Raw genomic sequence first — 19,751 nt, 5'->3', positions numbered from 1 at the left:
AAGCACTGTCATCACAGTCCGAGAGCTGACGGACCCTTTCGCCACAGTCTGAGGCATAGGGGACACCACTTCAGAGTCAGAGGAGAGTCCAGGGTTCTTGCTGAGCAGTTGGGGATAGTCAGATGTCAGGCTAACAGGACTGCTGCAGCCAGAATAACAGCTACATCATTTCAGGGCAGAGGACAATGGCTTTATTACAGTCAGAGGGTAGGCTGACTGACACTCCTCCGACAGACAGAATGCTGGACAACAAGCTGTTGAAGGAAGCGGCGGAGGGGCTACACTCACTAATTACGGTTGTTGAGCAGGGGTCACTTCTGCTTCAGGTAGAGGCAAGGACACAGGCCCTGTTAAAGGTGTGGGGGCCTGGTACCATTTCCTGCAACAGGTGGAAGACAGATCAAACCCCCTTCCCCGGGCACCCAGCTGCAGGCAGCAGACTGGCAGCACTTCTTGTTATAGGCAGGAGACCAAGCAGGCCAAGAGTCTCCCTTTAACCTGGGGCCACACACTGAAGCTGGCACCCATCATAGGCTGAGGGCCAGGTCATCCGTGTTATGAAAAACTGCTGGTAGCCTTTATTAGGCCCAAGAGCCTTAACCTCTCCCAGAAAAAAGTATAAATGCGTCACCAACCCACTGAGCTACACTGAGTGAGCAGGTTGGGGGAAGGGAGCCCACAAAGCATTGTTGGGGTTTGTGAGGTGGAAGCTGATGCTGTGTGCACCTCAGCTGCGGAGCGAGGGGGGGGACAGGAAATGGGTGGGGGGAAGAGGAAGCCTGAGTTGGAAAGTCAGACAAAGAGGGTAACACAGAAACAAAAGCAAAGAGATACAAAGTTTAAAAAAAACACACCCAGAAAAACTACAGTGACACGGAGCCCAGAGTCTGGGCTACAGGCCTCAGCCAGCTCCCCTTGTTATGAACCTAAGCACCACACAGGAAATCTCTGGGCCTCTGCACTGTGGTACGACCACCGATGACGGTAATAAGCAATTGATGGTTCACATTTATTGAGTGCTTACTGTGCCTTATCACACGTAAGGCATGTCCACCTACTTGTGGAGTGAGAATTAGCACTTGGGTTTTAGAGATAAAGAAACAGATTCAGAAATTAAGGGACCTCCTCCAGGTCTGATAGAAGTAGATGGTGGGGCTGGCTCTGAACCGGGGTCTGTCAGATGCTGCATTCTTGAGCTGCTGGTTTATCCAAGTCACCTTCCATGGGGGTCATTTAGGATTTCAAGTTCTTTCCCAGTTCTGAATTTGATGAGATAGATAGCTAGAGCTACAGCTGTGGAGGAGATGGGGATCCATTAATTCATGTCCACCCCCAACCCAGGCCTTCTGTCCTGCGATGGAAACCCTGGTCCCAGCAACAGAAGACACTCAGAGACCTTGGCCTGAATAAATGAAAAGAGACCTTGATGGCAAGCAGAGAGGGCATTTATTGAGGAGCCTGGGGGTCTATAAGCGCCTCCTCTCCACCCCCACACACAGCTGGGGCAGCAGCAGGAAGAGGATGCTGGCTGGTGCTTTATGCTCCCAATGCTGAGTGTACCCACCAACCCCCCTCCGTGCCAGGTGCTGGCGCCTCTGGGGCACCCCTCGCTCCGCCCCCCCTCCGTCCCCCCGCCAGGAGGGCTGGGGAAAGGATAGCCGCTGGCTCAGTAGGCACGCGGGTTCTCCTCAGCAGAGGGTGAAGCGCCGAGTGCTGATGTTCATGCGTGTGAGGCCGAGGTGCCGCAGCGGCGGGGCCAGGACCAGGCCGGCCCCCGGCTCCAGCTCCAGCTCCAGCTCGGCCTCGTCCAGCAGCTCTTGGTGCAGGTGACAGGCTTGGTCCACCTTCAGCCGGTGCAGCTGGGCCCGCAAGCGAAGCAGCTGCCTCGCCAGCTGCCGGTCCTGAGCCTGCATCTCCCTCTGTGGTCGAGAGGGGGCATCAGCGGGTCGCATCAGCCCTCAGCCGCTCTCGCCGGTTCTTCCCTTCCGGTCAACACCCTGGGTCTTTGCACTGCGGCTGTGTCCTGCAGCTTAATTCCTCCCCATCTCTCTGTGTTTGCTCCACACTGGTGGTTCTAAAACCAAGCTAAGAAGCCATTATTAAACAAACACAGGTGGCCGGGGCCCCATTCCAGATAATGAAGTGGAATGTCCAATTGGGAGCCTGGGCCTCTTGACACTTACACATGTCAAGAGCCACCTATTCAACACTGACCTCCTCAGGTTCTGGCTCCAGCGTGGTCAGTGCCTCATTTTGTACTTCACAGTATCTTTGGGTACAGCAATTCCCAGAGTAGGGGAGCCCATGCCCTCCCCATCTACAACCGGTGACCTGAAGGGCAGGCTCTGTCCCTTCAACCACAGAAGCACCGAGTCGGTAGATTGAATGGGATCCTTCAGCAAGTCTCCCTGAATCAAACACTGAACAAATGAATTCCCGGCCCCTCAGCCCCTGAACACAGCCACAAGAATGGGCAGTTGCTAGAGGTGGGGTGTATTCTCATCCCCACCCCACACCTGTGGTTTTAGAGGATTATCTCTAAGGCCCTTTGCAAGGCTGCCCACCCCACCAGACTCACCAGCTCCCGTCGGAGCCACTCGAGGGCAGAGTCCATTGAGTCGAAGCCGCAGATGGCCCCAGGTTCCCCAGGCCCAGGTCCAGCTCGGGCCCTGCGCCAAGCCTGGCTCTGGACCTGTGCCGTCCACTCCAGATACGAGGGCCGCCGCGTCTGCAGCTGCAGCTTGGCAGTCAGTGCCTTCACAGAGTCCAGGCTCTCTCCCTCCTCATCCGCCTCATCTTCTTCACCCACTGCCTGGAATTTCAGTGGGCCCAGGGACATGGTAAATTTGGGGTAAGTGACAGGACAAGGCTGCAGCTCTGGGATTAGGGAAAGGCTGGCAAATATTGCCCAGGGAGAGGTGGCAGAAGCTGAGGGTGAGAGAAGGGTGCCGGGGAGTGTGCAATGGTGAGTGTTCGGGTGGGCTGGGGAGGCTGAGTTTGCCAGAGTGAGTGAGATGTGGGAGACAGAGTGCGCCAGAGCTGGGATTTTCCTGCACTGCTAACCCTGGAGCCACGTGATGCCTATCCGTTTGGGGCAGGAGAAGCCCTGCTCCTTTGGCCCCTTGGATGAATTTTATTGTCTTTGCTCAGAAGGAGACACCCAGTTTCCCAGAAAGGAAGTTGCTCCAGGATGAGAAAAGCCTCACCAACATCAGCATCTTGGCCCTCTTCCCAAGACCCAAGTAAGGGAGTGGGGAGGGATAGGAGGCTGACAAGCTGCCCTGGTCCTTACTCATGCCACTGGCCCTTCGGCAAAGGAAGAGTCCAGAGTCCTGGCCCGGGAATCAGGAGACTTGGGTTCTGGCGATGGCCGTGTGGGGCCCTGGATAAGTCACTGACTCTGCTGGGCCAGATCTTCAAGCTACACTCTAAGGAACTTGAGGTTCCCTTGGAAGTCTTTCAGGGACTGTGTGCAGGCTGAGGGCACAGCTATGCACGGACTCCTAGGCCTGCCCCTCCCCACCCCTCCCAGGGCTTCAACCAGAGCAGTTCCCTTCTGTAAATTTTGTATTGAAATATAACATACAAGCAGAAAAATTCCCATGTCATAAACACATGGCTGGATGAGTTTCCCCAAACTAAACATGCCTGTAACCAGCACCCAGATCAAGCAACAGTGCACTGCATTGCCACCGTGCAGGCTGGTATAGCCTTTGGGTTCCTGGCCTGTCATGGCTCTCTGAAGGGTACTACTACCCTCATTTCTCTCAGCACAGATTAGTTTTAGCCCTTTTAAAAATACTTTCTGGTGGTTCTCAAACTTTAGCATGCATCACCTGGAAAATTTGTTTTAAAAAGATTGTTGGGCCTTAACCAGCGTAGCTCAGTTGGTTGAGTGTGGTCCTGCAAAGGGAAAGGTCTTGGTTAGATTCCTGGTCAGGGCACAGGCCTGGGTTATGGGCCTATTCCTCCCCCTCCCCTTTGGGGTTCATGCCAGAGAGAGAGAGGTGGTGGTGGGGAGGCAACCTATTGATGTATGTCTCACACATCTAAGTTTCTCTCCCTCTCCTTCTCCCTCCCTTCCTCTCTCTCTAAAAATAAGTAAATAAAATTGTGGGAAAAAAAGAAATAATAAAAAAGTGTCTTTGTAAAAAAATTGCTGGGCCTCATGTACGGGGGAAAGGGTGGCATAATTTGCATTTCTTTAAAAATAATATTTTTATTTATTTATTTTTAGAGAGAGGGGGAAAAGAGGGAGAGAAACATCAATGTGTGGTTGCCTCTCACACGTCCCCTATAGGGGACCTGGCCTGAAACCCAGGTATGTACCCTGACTGGGAATCTAACCAGGGACCCTTTGGTTCACAGGCTGGCACTCCATCCACAGAGCCACACCAGCCAGGGCTAATTTGCATTTCTAATAAATTCCCATCCCAGCAGTTGCTGCTGATCTGGAAGTTTACAATTTGTACTTTTATGTCTGGTTCCTTTCACAGAATATTTCCAATTTTGTTTATATTATGGCGGTCCACCTATGACTTTTTCTAATTGATTGAGTTTTTGGAGAGAGAAAGGGAGGAGAAGGAGAGAAACATCAATTTGTTGTTCCACTTTTTTATGCATTTGTTGGTTGATTCTTGTATGTGCCCAGATCAGGGATGGAACCTGCAACCTTGGTGTACCAGGACGATGTTACGATGCTGTAACCAACTGAACTGTCCTGCTAGGGCCTGATTTTTTTTTTTTTAATTTGAAAGAAGGGTTTTGAGCACCCAAGAACACATGCAGGTGAGCTCTCTCTCTCTCTTTCTCTCACACATACAAGCTTGGAACCTAATGGACCAGAAGGCTCTTTGAAGGCAGAAGTCCATCTTATTCTTAGTAATCAGCACTTAACACTGTATAGGCATGAACACAGTGTAGGCATCAGTGTTTAAGAAATGAAAGAATAATTGTATGGACAGATTGATGAGTCCTCCAGCAAATCAGTTTAATCTCAATTACCAGTTGAAGTGTGACTCTCGCCAGACTGAAAACACTGTGGACAGAGTTCAGTCATCCTTCTTCTGTTCCAGCACTAAACACAGAGCCCAGCTCAGGGTACGGACAATTCGTATTTGGTCCAAGGATGGAGTGATAGAGGGTGGGGCTCCAGAGGACAGGACTAAACCAGAAGTGGCCACCACAGAGGGCGCCCTCAGGCAGGGACTTCCAGCTGTGGTGGGGGAGGGGTGCCAGCTACACAGCTGCTTGTATTTAAGGTGGATCAAGGGATTTCCCCCACCCAGCCTCAAATGCAAAGGAGGAAGTAGGCAGTTCCCATTTGTTTAAACCCACACTTTCCACCACCTCCACCAGGGTCCGGGAGAAGGGAGGGCATTTTTCTTTCTTTTTTAAGTCAACAGGAGTGCCTGCAAGCCAGTCCAAAAAAATAGAAAAAATATCCTTTTTGTCGTCCTGTGGCAGTTCATGGATTCGCACGAGAAGAGACAGTTTACAGAGCTAGCATCGTTTTGCCTCCAGTCTTCAGAGGTACATTCTGCTGTTTTGTGAGACATTCTGGGGGAAAAGAAGGAACAAAAAGCCACAAAAAGTAAAAGGAAAAAATATTGAGTGCCTTCTGCGAATTAGGCACAAAGTTAAGGGCTTAGGCAAGATTATTCGCCCCATTTCACAGGTGGCGAAATTAACGTTTCCTTAACAAGTTCTGTCTGCAGTTCTCGCTAAGAGGTGTTGGCAATAAGAGGGGGAAATTCCTTTGAAACTGTGTTGGTCCCTTGGTCCAAGGAGCCTCCTTAACAGCTGCCCAGCCAGTTCCCGTCCTTTTCGGAGCCCGCGCTCTACCCTGCCTGACGCTCCTGGAGTCTGTCCTTTTGCTGGGCCGGAGGCCCACCGCAGGCGGAATGGAGTTTTCGGAACTGATCCGCACCAGGCAGGCCCAAGCCGAGCTCTTGAGCGGCCCGGAGGCGCCCGCACTGCGCGGTACGCTTTGCGTTACCGGCCACCACTTGCTGCTGTCTCCAGAACCCCAGGCGACAGACCTGTGGCTGCTGCTGTTGCGTAGTGTCGACTCCATCGAGAAACGGTGAGCTAGGCAGGGGCGACCCCGGAGTTGGGGACCTCGCGCCTCCGTGGGGAGAGGGGAAGGGGCAAGGGCAGATGGAGCTGGAGCATTAGCTACAATTTTATGAAATTGGTTTCTCCTTCCCTAATGCATAGCGGGGGATATTAAGCCTAAACCCGTCCATCCCCAGGGTCGCGGGTGACTCTGGCACCATCACGCTGCGCTGTAAGGACCTGCGCGTGCTACAGCTGCGCATAGAGGGAGTGGAAGCGACGCTGGACGTAGCCCGCTCCATCGAGGTACGTCACGGGTGCATCCGAGGTCCTTAAACTACCCCTTTCCTGCAACAAGGAGAGTAAACAGGGGCTACTGAGCAAGTATATCCAGCTGCACAGCTAATGGCTACGGGATGCGGAGTAGTCTGCAGTGCTTGGAGAGGCAGGAGCAGCGGGGTCAAGGGGCTGGAAGGTCACGGATGAGATGATTCCACCTTTCCCAGATCCCCTGACTTTCTTCCTCAGGCGCTGTCCTCCCTGGAATCGGTCATCACCTCCTATCCGTTCTTCTATCGTCCCAAGGGCTTGAGATTAGGCGACGCCTGGCACTTCCACCCGCCAGAAAGCTACTACAAGAGAGTAGCTCTCGAGGCGAGTGCGCTCGTGGGGACATGGGGCTGTGGAAGGGCCGGGCCTGTGAGGAGCTCTGGGAAGTGGCACTCACAGGGTACTCTAGACCTGACTACTCCCTGCGCCGCAGACCGACGCGTGGAGACTGAGCGAGGTGAACGAGGACTTCAGCTTGTGCGCCAGTTACCCCCGGGTGGTGATCGTGCCTCGCGCTGTGGACGATGCTGCCTTGGCACGCAGCGCCCGCTTTCGCCAGGGAGGCCGCTTCCCTGTGCTCAGCTACCACCATGCTCGCAGCGGAACCGTGAGCCCTAACTCTCCCCAGACTCGCCGCTAGGACCAACCACCTCCCTACTCGGCCCTTTTCTGCAATGAGCCCGTTGCAGCCCCATTCCGGCCCCGCCCTCTCCCGGGTTTCGGAGTCTAAACTGCCTGGCCCCGCCCCCTGGCCACCGAAGTCTGATCTCTTTGCTGTCTACCCAGGACCCGCTCTCGCTCTACTCCTCCGGTCCCTTCCCGTGACCCCCCCCCCATGTCCGGTCACAAGCAAACCAGACCGGGTCTGAGGCTTGGCGGCTCCGTTCGTAAGGCCCGTGTGCCCCAACCCGCTCCTGCCAGCTCTGACCGGCTCCACTCTGTAGACCTGGCCCATAGGTTCTCTGAGCGAAGTCCCTGAGCCACGGCTGGTAGGTATGGCTTCTGGAGCTGAGTCCCTGTCTGCAGGCACTGCTACGTTCCAGCCAGCCCCTGATCGGGCCCCAGAAGCTGCGCTGTGCTGAGGATGAGGAGCTACTGCGAGCTGTGCTGGCGGGGGCTCGCCCTGGGGCCCAGGGCTTCATCGTGGATACACGCTCGGCCCAGACCGCGAAACAGGCCCGCATGACTGGCGGTGGCACGGAATCCAAGGCCGCCTACCCTGGCTGGAAACGGCTGCACCGGCCCCTGGAGAGGTAAGGGGCTTCCCATACTCTCCCAGGCTCTCCAGGACGCTTCATGGATGGGGGAGGGGGAGTAGAGAGGGAAGGGCTGTCTTACAGGAAACTTGAGGACTGTCAGGCCTTTCCTGAAGCCATCCCACCAGGTGGGCATCCCCCCTTGCACAGCCCCATTCCAACTCTGCAGGAGAGGAAACATTCCTCTTTACATTAGACTGAAAATTGTCTTCCAGGAACAACCTCACCACACACACACACACACACACACACACACACAGAGGTCCCAGCCCCCTGCCCTGAGGACCTATCCCCTCAGTCTCCAGATGAAGGTAGTACCAAGAGAAGGTCCTGGGCAGCAGCTTCTGTGCTTTGAGGAGGGTGCACTGGTGCGCTGCTCCCCTAACCAGAATTCAAAGCTCTGTTTACTCATTTATTCAACCAACACTGAGCACAAAGGCTGAGATGGTGGCTAGCCCAGACATGGCTAAGAGACCAGCAGTAAACAGGCAGTGGGCAGTTAGAGTTCAGTGTGATAAGTGGCAGCACAGAGGAGCCACCCCTCTCTTAGTGTAGGTAGTCTAACAAAAGATGCTCTGAGAATAGGATGTTTTAGCTGAGACTGGAGCGAGGAGGAGGAGTTACGGAGGGTGGGAGAAGGACATTCCACGTGGAAAGCACTGCAGGTGTTTCGGAGCTGGGAGCCTGCTGGAGTGTTTGGGGACCTGCAGGTAACACTAGGGGGAGGGGGTCGTTTGTGAAGTGGAGGTAGAGTGGGGCTAAAGAGGTATTGGGGGCTGGAGCTAAGATCTTCAGTGCCTTGACTATGAGCTTAGACTTTGTCCTAAAGGCAGTGGGGAGCTACTGAAGGGTTTTAAAAAGGGGAATGTAAGTCTAGAGAGGGAAGGGAGGGAGAAAGAGAGAGAGAGAAACATCAATGTGTGGTTGCTGGGGGTCATGGCCTGCAACCCAGGTATGTACCCTGACTGGGAATCGAACCTGCAACACTTTGGTTCGCAGCCCGAGCTCAATCCACTGAGCTATGCCAGCCAGGGCTGATATTTCTTTTTCTATATATCTCTCTTCCTTCCTCTCTCCCTCTGACAATCAACAAGTAAAAAATAAAAGTAAAATAAAATAAAAATGGGATGTAAAATGCACCATAGGGAATATTGTAATAACTATGTATGGTGTCAGGTGGGCACTGCACTTATGGGGGGATCACTTTGTAAGTTATCAAAGTATAATCACTGCATTATATACTTGAAATTAATATTGTATGTCAACTGTAATTGAAATGAAAAATAAAGATTTTCTGGCAGGAGGTTATTGTTTTGGGGAAGTAGGAGCAGATACCAGAATCCCTAGAGTATTGTGTTTCTCCTGTCAGAATGGGGCTCCCCAGGAAGCCAATTTGACTCCCATCAAATTGGGGTACATCAAAGCTACTGTGATACTTCCATCAAATTGGTGGGTTCCCAGGGCATTCTGTGTTTCCCCACAGAATGGCTCAGGGTGCTGTGAGACCCCTCCCCAGGTAATGCTTGTCCCCTGCAACAGAATAGGCCTCCCCAAGGGATAATGGGTCTCCTGCATCAGATTAGGGAATCCTCAAGGATACTGAACCATTTCCATTAGATTAGGTGGGCTCCCCAAAGGGTCCTGGGTCCCTCTTGTTAGACCCGCTCCTCTGAGGGTTCTGTTTCTCCCTCTTGGTCTGGAGCATTTGTCCCCAGGCTGTGCTCACTGGGGCCTGGCCTGGGGGAGGGGTTAACAGACTCCCACTCTTGCAGGGGTCGACCCCTACAGGAAAGCTTTGTGCGACTGGTGGAGGCCTGTGGGGACCTGGAGCAGAGCATGGACCAGTGGCTTAGTCGGCTAGACAGCTGCCGCTGGCTGGCACACGTGCAGGAGGCACTGAGCACTGCCTGCCTAGCAGCCCAGGGAATGGAGAGGTAAGAACAGGGCGGGATGGGCGGGGCTCTCAATCTTTGGGCACAAAACCATCTCTCAGTAAGCAAATATAGCCTAGAGCTATGCCAATTCTATTCCTGGCCTGGCCACCTCGGGCAGGGAAGGACTAGCCAATGTTGACAAGCCCTGGGCTCACAGGGAAGGGGCCTGTGTTCTGGTGCATGGAGCTGAAGGCATGGACAGCACCCTGCTGGTGACGTCGCTGGCCCAACTCATCCTGGACCCCCTGAGCCGGACCATGGCTGGATTCCAGGAACTGGTGGAGCGGGAGTGGATCCAGGTAAGTGGCCACCCAGCCCAGCCCTACCCCTCCATCCCAAAACCCCTCTTCCTCATGCCCATCACTCTGCCCCTCCTCAGGCTGGCCACCCCTTCCAGCTGCGCTGTGCCCACTCGGCCTTCTCCCACGCCCGCTCCAAGCATGAGGCACCCACCTTTCTCCTCTTCCTGGACTGTGTGTGGCAGCTGGGCCGCCAGTTCCCACTGTCGCTGGAGTTTGGGGAGGGGCTGCTGTTGGCGCTGTTTGAGCACGCCTATGCCTCGCCTTTCGGCACCTTCCTCTGCAACAGCGAAAAGGAGAGGTGAGCTATGGGGTGTTAAGGTGGGTCGGGGGACAGGACAGGGTCAGATACCTCCTGCATCAGCACCCTGCTTCCTGAGAAGACATCTTCCCCTTTCAGATGAGTTTCTCTCTTAGGAAAACTCCAGGTGTCCTCTCCTTTCCTACCTCCATGTCTCACTCATTCCCCTACCTTAACCCAGAGGTGGATGGGTCCAAGGCCAGCCCTTTGGCCCTACCCACGCCATCCATAGTCAAGAGCAGTTGCACCCCCTGCTTAAAAACAAGGACTGAAAGATAAGGTTGCTGCAAAAAGAAATAATTTCTGGGGCTCTTTACCACTTTAGTGTGTTGAGTCTAGTGAAGCGACAGAGGTTGAAAGCTGCGTCCAATTGCTTGGGCTCAGATTCCGACTCCATCACTCACCTGCTGGATAATCAGAAGCAAACCTGAGCCTCAGTTTACTCATTGGTAGGGAAGAGAAGATCGTAATCCCAGCCATAATCCATGGAGGGGCGGGAGGGTTGGCAGTGAGGCTTTAGTGGAGTTGAAGCATGGAATGCGCTATGCAGTGCCTGGCAGGTAGTGGGCACACAAGTGGGTTATTTTTATTACTGGGTTGGCTTGTTGCATTGGCCCCCAATGAGTCCTGAAAAGCTGTCTTTCTCTTTTAAGACTCAAATGTGGGGAGCATTCAGTCCTCTCCAGGAAGATGAGAGCTACTTTTCGTTGCCTAGCCCACCACCCGCTTTGATTTTACTAACGCAACTCATGGGTCATCTGGGTTAGAGGTCGTCGTCTGGTTTACCCCCCTCCCCGCATCCTTCATAATTCTTCCCCTAAAAATTTCTTAGCCCAGTCCTCTCCTGGCAAAGGCCCCTTCTTTGGGACATCCCCGGTCCAGACTCACATTCCTTCCCCTGTGGACCGCTCACATTCCGCACTGCCCTCATTATCTCCACTTTCATCACTTATCTATTTTTTTTAAAAAACTCACCAGTCCTGACTTATCAACAGTCACGTGGGGCCTTTTCCACTTTCTCCATTTCGCACCCGCCCTTCCCCCTCCTAAGTGAACACCTGGTGAACTTCTGCTGCTAGAACTGGCACAAACAGCACGTGCCTGATTAACTTTCCTTGTTACCTTCAGGGAAAGCCAAGTGGAACTCCTTAAGAGCCTTTGTCTTGTTCTGCTTTATTCTAGTGCCCATCAGGGGATCTGATTGGTGGTAACATTTGCAGGAAAAAGGAGAGGCTATCACTGCCCCAGGGTGGCAAGCACCCTACTGAGAATCCCAGAACACATAGCTGAGTCTGGAAACTTCCTCCCTCCATCCCTCCAGATGCCTGTGTGAAGTCAGAACTCAGACACACTCCTTGTGGTCGGGGCTCAACCAGTCCAAAGAGCAGCGGAAACTCAGGAACCCGCTCTACGTTCTCAATCCTTCGGCCATCTGGCCCTCCGTGGAGCCCCAGAGCTTGCGACTGTGGCAAGGTGACCCTCCCTCCCCCAGGGAGTTCTCCTCTTCACTCAACTTCCTAACCTGTCCTCTTCCTCCTCCTCAGGCCTGTTTCTGCGCCAGACCCGCCCGCCTGAGCGCTCAGAGGCAGTATGGGAGAAGGTGTGGCAAATAGTGACAGATGAGAAGACCGACAACTCTCAGCCGGTGGTTTCAGCCTCTGAGCCCCAGCCCTAAGTGCTGGCGTCTCACAGAGTGGACAAGACGTTCCCGAGACCTCTCCAGGCCCCTCTGCATCCTCGGACCTTGGAAGAGGGTGCTTGTGACCAGCCCTCGTCCATGACACTGAAGTTCCAGGTCTGCAGTGCCCGAAGTGTGGGGAGGTCCAAAAACAGAGGTGTCGGCTCACTGGGGTGTTGCACTGAGAAGGGAAAATGATTAAACGGACCCCACAAAATACCCGACCAGAAACCATGTATTTCCAAACTAATTTATTATTTCTCAGAGTCCAAAAGTGTCTGTGAGCCCAGGCCCGGAAACTTTCTCCCTGGCCGGGATCGAGATCCAGCTTCTTAAGCCTCAAACTCAAATTCAAAGTACTGTGGGTCGAAGTAGTGGATGCGGACATAACCATCTTCTCCACCACTGCTGTAGCTGGAAAGAGAGAGCCAGGGACCAGTCAGGTGCCTGCTCTGGCGGGGAGGCAGGCCTGTGGGGCGGGGCCTGGGGAAGGGGCGGGGCTTGTGCCTGTGGGGCAGGGACCAGACTTGGCTGAGCCCAGCTCCCTTCTGTGGCCCTACCTCTTTCCATCGGGATGGAAGGCGACACTGTTGATAGGTCCGAAGTGACCTTTGACTCTTCCAAACTCCTCCTCAAAGGCCAAATGGAAGAACCTGGAGAAAAAAGGGTGGTGATAAGGGGCAGTTAATTTATTCTCCACCTCCTTCCAAAATACTTTGGAGGTACCACTGCTCGGTATAAACTGGAAAGTGGGGAAAGTGGGATATGGGGAATGAGTGTGAACATTAAGTTAGGGGGAGATCAGGCCCAAACGTCTGCCTGCATACACAGCTGACACTTCCTACCATGTGCTGGGCAGGGCTCTGAGAGCTTGGTCAGTACGGACTCATGTATTTAATCTGCAGTTTTAGGAGATACGTGTATTATCACTGTCCCCATCATACAGCCGAGGATAACTCGGCACAGAGGAATACAATTGTGTCCAGGGTGCCAGAGTGAGCCCAGGAGTTCATGCTCTTAACTGTTCACTACACTGCACACTTGTCACAGGAGGGCCACAAATCCGGCTCCTTAGTTATGTGGTTTGTGTCCATCATGAAACACACGCCATGAGGTTTTAGTGTGGAAGGGCTCCCTTCCCCTTTACCTGGCCTCGAACTTGCCGATCCTGGTGGAGGTGGTGGTCACGTCCATGGCTTCCTGACCACCGCCCAGCACCACCTGAAGGGAAGAAGGAAGTCCACACAGGCCCAAAGGACAGGGAAGCCCATTTTCTGTTTTTTCCCTTACCCCATAAACTTTTAGTATCTCCCACATCAGACTGGGAGGGCACTAAGTAAGGGCGGGGGACAAAGAGATACTTTAGCCACCCCTACTCCTGGGGCTTTTCACTTGTTCAGCCTTGTTGATGCTCGGGGAGTCTCTGCCAGACACCATTTCCCCCCAGAGTTCTATCTTAGCTGCTAGACAAACACCCAGACCCTGGAAGCACAGGGATGCTTTAGCAGGCAGCTGGGGTGGGATTTGCTTACATGGTCATAGTTAGGAGAGAGGGCGGCTGAGTTGACGGGACGTTCCGTCCGGAAAGTCTTCTGGTGTTCAAGGGTGGTGGAGTCAAAGAGCTGGAGAGAGAAGGCAGGCAGGGCTGGGGGTGGGGGTCTGTAAAGGGAAACTACTTGGGGGAAGTTAGGCAACTGAGAGCTGTGCAGGAGTGCGGGAGCAGCCCCGCCACACCCTCGCCCAGGCTCACCTTGGCTGTGTTGTCCTTGGATGCTGTGACAAACATGGTCATGTCCCTGGATAACTGGATGTCATTGATCTGCCGGGAGTGCTCCTTAACATTCACCAGCACCTCTCCAGACTCGGGGAGGAAGAACAGTGAGGCTCTCACCAGCCCCAATGCCACCAGTCCCGTTCCTCAACCAGGAGTCTAGACTGCTTCCAGTCCCGTCAAGGGGTCAGGGTGTTTGGGCGGACACTAAATACCCCCTGAACCGACATTTACTCCCTCTCCCAGCCCAAGCCTACATCCTAACCTGGCCCGTGTATACACGAGTTTCATAAACACTGCTGGTCCATCTAGAACACATGCACCTACTCATTAATCACCACATAACAAGGGTAGAGCAGTTTCCATTTATTCCTGTTTTCAACAAATATTGTACAGCTACGAATTGCCAAGCATTGGGCTAAGCACTTAACAACACCTTCATTTAATCCTCACAACTATCCAATGAAGTGGATACTTGAACAGAAATTTTAAAAGGAAGACACTGAGGTTCTGAGAGGCGGCATGACTAGGAGATCATGCCGACAGTAAGGGGCAGAGCAGAGCGCCTGAGCTTATCACTCTTCCCCGCCAGGGTCTGGACCGCAGTCCAGGGGCTCTGCTGCACGTCCGCCTTTTCCTAGGTCTTCTCAAAGGGCCACTTCATCTGCTTTCTCTTTCCACAACCTGCTAGTCTGTGTCATACAAAGAGCCGAGTTGAGTCTGTCCCTAAAAGCACTTCTCAGTGCCTCAGTTTGTCTAGAAAACAAGACTGCTAAAAGCCCACTGCCCAGTGCACTGTGAAGATCCTGGGACTGCGGTTTCATTTGACTTTGTTGTGACAGGCACCTGGCCTACGTCCCAGAAACATCTGTACACAGCAGACCTCAGAAAACATTTCCTGCCCTCGATGGGTAGCTCAGTTGGTTAGAGCATTGTCCCCATATACCAAGGTTGCAGGTTCGATCCCCAGTCAGGGCACATACAAGATCAACCAATGAATGCATAAATAAGTGGAACAACAAATTGGTGTTTCTCTCTTTAAGATCAATGTAAATAAATAATATTCATTTTTCTTATTTCTACCTACTCTGAGGGAGGAATCAACATGGTATGGATGTATCTGGCTCCTACATTTTGGGGAACATGCAGCAGTTTTGTGGTCTGGCCTACCTGGGGGCACAGAGCAGTTCTACTGTTTGCTAGCATCAAGCATCATTTGTGCCTTTGACCTTGGTTCCCATTCCCCTCCTGTGGGTAGGCCTGGTGCCTAATGGACCACGGTCAGTGCTTGCTGAGCGAGCGACTAAGCTTCTCGGTATTACATCCCAGCATTCCCTAGGAATGCAAGTGCCCAATCAGAAATCTCTGACAGCTGGGACTTTATATTCGTTCTCCCTCCATCCATCTCATTCTCGTCAGTCACCCTTAATTATCCCTTGACTGTTAGGCACTTCATATCCCCAAGGCTATTGTCTAGTTCAGGTCCGTTCTCCAAACTGTAGCCTGCACAAGCTTTCTAAAGAGGAAATCGGATCATCAATAACCACTTAAAGACTCCTTACTATCTAAAGGAAAATCAGTCCGTAACTCCTGACACTCACAAAATCCAATCTCCATCCACCTTCCCCAATACCACACCCAATGATACCAGGTTTCCTGAAGAACCCACACCATCCCTTAACCCTACCTGTGATGTACTTCCCTTCCTGTGTGAAGCTCCACTCATTGTAAATGGCTTAATGTATGTGCCACCTTCTCTGTGACAGAGGACACTTTCTGCACTTGACTGAGACCGCAGGGTGGCACAACTCGCAACCTGACTCCTATGCTAGCTGTCTGCCGGACTGTCTCCCCCTGGGGCAGGGCCCTGGAACTCAGAGATGGCAGGAAAATACTTAACTGTGATCACTGTTAACAGATCCTGAGATCTCTGTGACAAGTTTTTCAGATACCTAATTAATTTTTTTTTAAAGATTTTTATTTATTTATTTTTAGAGAGGGAAGGGAGGGAGAGATAGAGAGAGAGAGAGAAACATCAATGTGCAGTTGCTGGGGGTCATGGCCTGCAACCCAGGCATGTACCCTGACTGGGAATCGAACCTGCGACACTTTGGTTCGCAGCCCGCGCTCAATCCACTGAGCTATGCCAGCCGGGGCCTAATTAATTTTTTTAAAGATTTTGTTTATTTATTTTTATAGAGAGGGGAAGGGAGAAAGAACAAGGGAGAGAAACATCAATGTGTGGTTGTCTCTCATGCACCTCCAACTGGGGACCTGGCCTGCAACCCAGGCATGTGCCCTGACTGGGAATCAAACTGGCGACACTTCAGTTTGCAAGCTGGCCCTCAAATTGAGCCATACCAGCCAGGGTTCAAACATCTAATTATCATTATCATTATTATTTTAATTTACTTTTATTTTTACAGAGGGGAAGGGAGGGAGAGAGAGAGAAACATCAATGTGTGGTGGCCTCTCATGTGGCTCCCATTGGGGACCTGGCCCGTAACCCAGGCATGTGCCCTGACAGGGAATCGAACCCTGCGACTCTTCGGTTTGCAGCCCTGTGCTCAATCCACTGAGCTATGCCAGCCAGGGCCTCAAACATCTAATTATTATTAGACCCCTGTAACATTTGAAAGATAAACAGGCTCAGGGAAGTTAGGTAACTTGCCTGAGATCCCATAGCTCAAACGTGGTAAAATCTGTATTTAAGTCTAGTCCTCGCTCTTAACCACTGTGCAATCCTGCCTCTTACAGGGAACCACTCTGGGGAGCTCAGGCCCCACCCAGCCCCTTACCTTGGCACTATACTGGTTGAGCTCTCCACTCTCATGGCCCGCAATGATGCACTCCCCTAGCGGTCCCCAAACGGCACTGGTGATCTTGGAGTCATTGCAAGGGATCTTCATGTAGGGCTCGTTGCTGTCTGTGTGGGGCAGCACACGTCAGGCCGGGGGCTTTGGGGATGCGCCCTTCACCTCAACCCCAGCCCTAGGCCCGGCCCCTACCGATCTGGCTCGGATCCCGCAGGTCAAAGAAGCTCACAAAGCACTGGTAGCCCATCTGCTTGTCCGTGGAGAACATGATGATGTTGCCCCCAAAGTCAAAGCCACAGGTCCGGACAGCCGAATTGGTCTTGAGTAGGGCCAGCTGCTTCCCTGGGTGCAGAGAGAGTCTGGGCTACTCCTTGCCCGTTGCCACAACAGGGAGACTACACCTGCCTATCACCATGTCTCACTGTTTCTCCTGCTCCAGTGACTCCAACCCGCCACCCTCCTCTTCCTCACTGCTTTGGCTCAAGTCTCTGAACTTCTTCTCCCTGGTGTCTCCTCAGACAGTCTGCTAACGTGGAACTGCTCATAGTGGAATGCAAGACAACTGTCTCCTTCTCAGAATGTGCTCCGCTACGGCAAAGACCTGTTCTAATTTCTCTGCGTGTCCCCAGTGCCCAGCATAGACCTGGCACAGAACTGGGTGCCCAGTAAATATTTGCTAAACTGAGCAGCTGAATAGGATCCCACCTTTAGTCTCAGTTCTTCCAGTGCTCCCCACTACTACCTGATCTTAGAGGAAATTTAGCACAGACCACCCCTCTTCCCTGCTCAGGGACCTCCACAGCATGCACAGTATTGCAGAACAAAGCCAAGCTCCTGAGTTTGGCATTCAAGGCCTGTTCTGGTCCTAGCCTCTGCCTCATCTGCTCCACTGTCTATTTCATTCCCCAAGAAGCATTCCCCGGAACTCCCGTCAGATCAGATGACTTGGACATGGCACTCGCCATGCTTTCATCCCTGTATGTGCCAAAGTATGACCTCCTTCTCATCCTTTAAGCCTCGGCCCATGTGACATTTACCTTGGGAAATCTTTCTGGGCTGCACCCATCCCATTCCAGGCAGTCAGTCTATGTGGCGGTCTCTGGCCTTCCGAAGTGCTCCTCGCTTCCTCTGATGTGGCCTGCCGCCTTTCTAATCGGAGTTCCTTACTTTCTCACCTGTGTCTTGCTCCCTAGACTAGGAACCATCTGTGGATTTATCTCTGTTTCTTCAGACCCTATTTGCTTAAACAGTACACTGTAGATACTCACTATTTGCTAAAAAAGCATGACCCAGGCTTACCTGTTTCACAGTCCCAGAGACGACAGCTGTTGTCAGCTGAGCCGGTGAGGACATGTTTGGTGTCCCCTGCAGACAGTGTTAAGAAACATGACCAAGTTCACCTGAGCCCAACTGAATCACCTCCCTGTTCAGCTCCAGGGGGCCCTCCTTCCTCCCTTACCTCAGAGCACTCTAACCTCGTCAACCAAAAACGAACTTGTCCTAAATGTCCTCCCAATCGGTGAGCAGACCAGGAAGTAGGAGGTATGTGTCTGGACCCACAACAGCACCCCAGATTCCCAGCTCCGAGTCAACAGCCTCCCCGTTGCTGGCAGACCCTGGGAACATACACTCTGAGCAAAGACAAGGATACAGTCAGCATCTACACACCACACAGCTCCGGTATGGCCCATGTAGGTTCCCAGCCTCTCACCATTCACAGAGTACCAAACATTGACAATCTGCAGGGGTCAAAGACAATGTGACAGGGTGGAACACACCCAGGTAGAGCAATGGCTTCCTATTTTGCCTCAGGAACCCTCAGCTGCCTCTAGCCAGGTCCGACTCTACCCTTTCCTGCGCATCTCCTGGAAAACAGCAGATGGCTGGCAAAAAGATTAACTCCTGAACTCTCCCGCTTCCTGCACAGAAGTGGCAGGGAGTCAGAAGGCCTACAAAAATGTCTCCTTTTGCCTCTGTCCCAGCCCTCCCACAGACTTCTAAACCTTCAGGAGAAGAAAAGGTCAAGCTGAGTGCAAGTCCAGAAAAACAGGAGCTTTGGTGTCCTGTCCGAGTGGGACCTGTTGGTAGCAGAACAGCCTGGGTTTTAGCCACTGCCTCACTGTATTAGCTCAAGTACAGTGCTTCTCCACACCCAACTTCAGCTTCCCACCTGTAAAGGAGGGTCACGACAATGCCTTCTTCAAAGGATGGCTGTGAGGCTATTCCAATAAAATGATGTCGAGCGAATTTAAAATATAAGTGACTAACATTAATGAGGCACTCAGACGCAACAGGTTCTGTGCTCCACTCTTTACTTGAATGATCTCATTTAATCCTAAAGACAACGCCATGAGGGAGGTACTATTAGTACCCACGTTTTATAAAACAGGAAATTTGAAGTTTAGAAAAGCTAAATGGCACGCTCAAAGTCACACTGCTGGTGGATGCAGGAGTCAAGTTTCAAATCAGGTCTGTTTGGCTTCAGAGCCCCCGCTGTAAGCCACTGGAGTTCATTTTCTCCATATGGAGGTACTTCAAAAGGTAGTTAGTGTGAGGGAGACTGTTTGCATTCAGCGAGTGGCAGGCTGGAGCCCAGAAGGACTGACTGAAAGGAGCCCAGGGGCACCTGCCTTAAATCCTCTGTGTCTCTCGCTGCCCAAAGTTCAGCTTTCCCCTCTAGGAATGGTCTGCTTCCCTATCCTGGCAGAACAGTTCTGTTGTTTCCCAGAATAGTCTTCTTCAGGCCCCCTGAACAAACTGACCCCAGTCCCGCCCCAATTCCACAATGGTCTCTTGCTTTTCTTCTTCCCAGCTACTCCTTCTTTCTATTAACAATTGAGTTCTTTGCCACCATTCCCAGTAGAATGCTCTCGCCTACCCACCCCCGGGATGGTCATTCCCTACTTCTTAGAGTGGGGCGTTCTCCGGTTCTGCGCTCGCGGCAAAACTGTCTCGTCTACCCATCACCCTGGCAAACAGAACTCGCTCCCTCCCGGGCCCCCTCCGCAGGGACCCGCCGCCCTGCCCTCCGGGCGACGCTCACAGGGTCCTTGGCCACCGTGAAGAGCAGGTCTCCCTCGCGGTTGTATTTAATCTGCGTAATGGACCGCTCATGGCCCTGCAGCAGGATCGGCTTCTGTGGGAACAGGACAAGAGTGTCAGCTCCCAAAATCGGCCCTTGCCCCAGCCCCGGACCCTGTCAGTAACACTTAAAACTCAGTGAAACTCACCATCCTTGCGGCGACGCCAGGAGAGAAGCAACGTGAGTAGGGCCGGAAGGGGCTTTCGAGCCACTTCCGGATTGTAGGT

The 19,751-nt window shown here is 52.7% G+C and overlaps 3 protein-coding genes across 4 annotated transcripts; 1 reads left to right on the top strand and 2 right to left on the bottom strand.

Annotated features, from left to right (window-relative positions):
* Positions 1–1,458: 1,458 nt before the first annotated feature.
* On the bottom strand, positions 1,459–3,011 carry FAM167B (family with sequence similarity 167 member B). Its single transcript, XM_045859656.1, has 2 exons — positions 2,579–3,011; positions 1,459–1,919 (listed from the first exon to the last, which is right to left on the bottom strand). Exons 1-2 carry the CDS (start codon positions 2,837–2,839, stop codon positions 1,689–1,691), a joined length of 492 nt encoding a protein of 163 aa, XP_045715612.1. The 5' UTR covers positions 2,840–3,011; the 3' UTR covers positions 1,459–1,688.
* A 2,305-nt stretch (positions 3,012–5,316) lies between these two features.
* Positions 5,317–12,074, top strand: LOC123831865 (myotubularin-related protein 9-like). Of its 2 annotated transcripts, XM_045859152.1 has the most exons (11): positions 5,317–5,440; positions 5,811–6,085; positions 6,255–6,363; positions 6,586–6,711; positions 6,821–6,994; positions 7,414–7,640; positions 9,416–9,577; positions 9,735–9,876; positions 9,957–10,177; positions 11,499–11,650; positions 11,722–12,074. In XM_045859152.1, exons 2-11 carry the CDS (start codon positions 5,904–5,906, stop codon positions 11,850–11,852), a joined length of 1,626 nt encoding a protein of 541 aa, XP_045715108.1. In that variant the 5' UTR covers positions 5,317–5,440; positions 5,811–5,903; the 3' UTR covers positions 11,853–12,074. The 2 variants fall into 2 exon arrangements, with proteins under 2 accessions (XP_045715108.1, XP_045715109.1); XM_045859153.1 differs by lacking the exon at positions 5,317–5,440 and having other exon boundaries at positions 5,461–6,085; positions 11,499–11,645.
* A 17-nt stretch (positions 12,075–12,091) lies between these two features.
* EIF3I (eukaryotic translation initiation factor 3 subunit I) lies at positions 12,092–19,743 on the bottom strand. Its single transcript, XM_045859154.1, has 11 exons — positions 19,673–19,743; positions 19,486–19,578; positions 18,094–18,181; positions 17,742–17,807; positions 16,635–16,784; positions 16,425–16,552; positions 13,606–13,716; positions 13,388–13,477; positions 13,003–13,076; positions 12,416–12,508; positions 12,092–12,269 (listed from the first exon to the last, which is right to left on the bottom strand). Exons 1-11 carry the CDS (start codon positions 19,673–19,675, stop codon positions 12,188–12,190), a joined length of 978 nt encoding a protein of 325 aa, XP_045715110.1. The 5' UTR covers positions 19,676–19,743; the 3' UTR covers positions 12,092–12,187.
* Positions 19,744–19,751: the final 8 nt, after the last annotated feature.

This window comes from Phyllostomus hastatus, unplaced genomic scaffold (assembly GCF_019186645.2).
Source record: "Phyllostomus hastatus isolate PE091 unplaced genomic scaffold, TTU_PhHast_1.1 phas_scaffold_182, whole genome shotgun sequence".
In the NCBI taxonomy this organism is placed as follows: Eukaryota; Metazoa; Chordata; class Mammalia; order Chiroptera; family Phyllostomidae; genus Phyllostomus; species Phyllostomus hastatus.
Note: the sequence above shows the minus strand (reverse complement) of the source record. Positions and strands in the feature narration are given on the sequence as shown.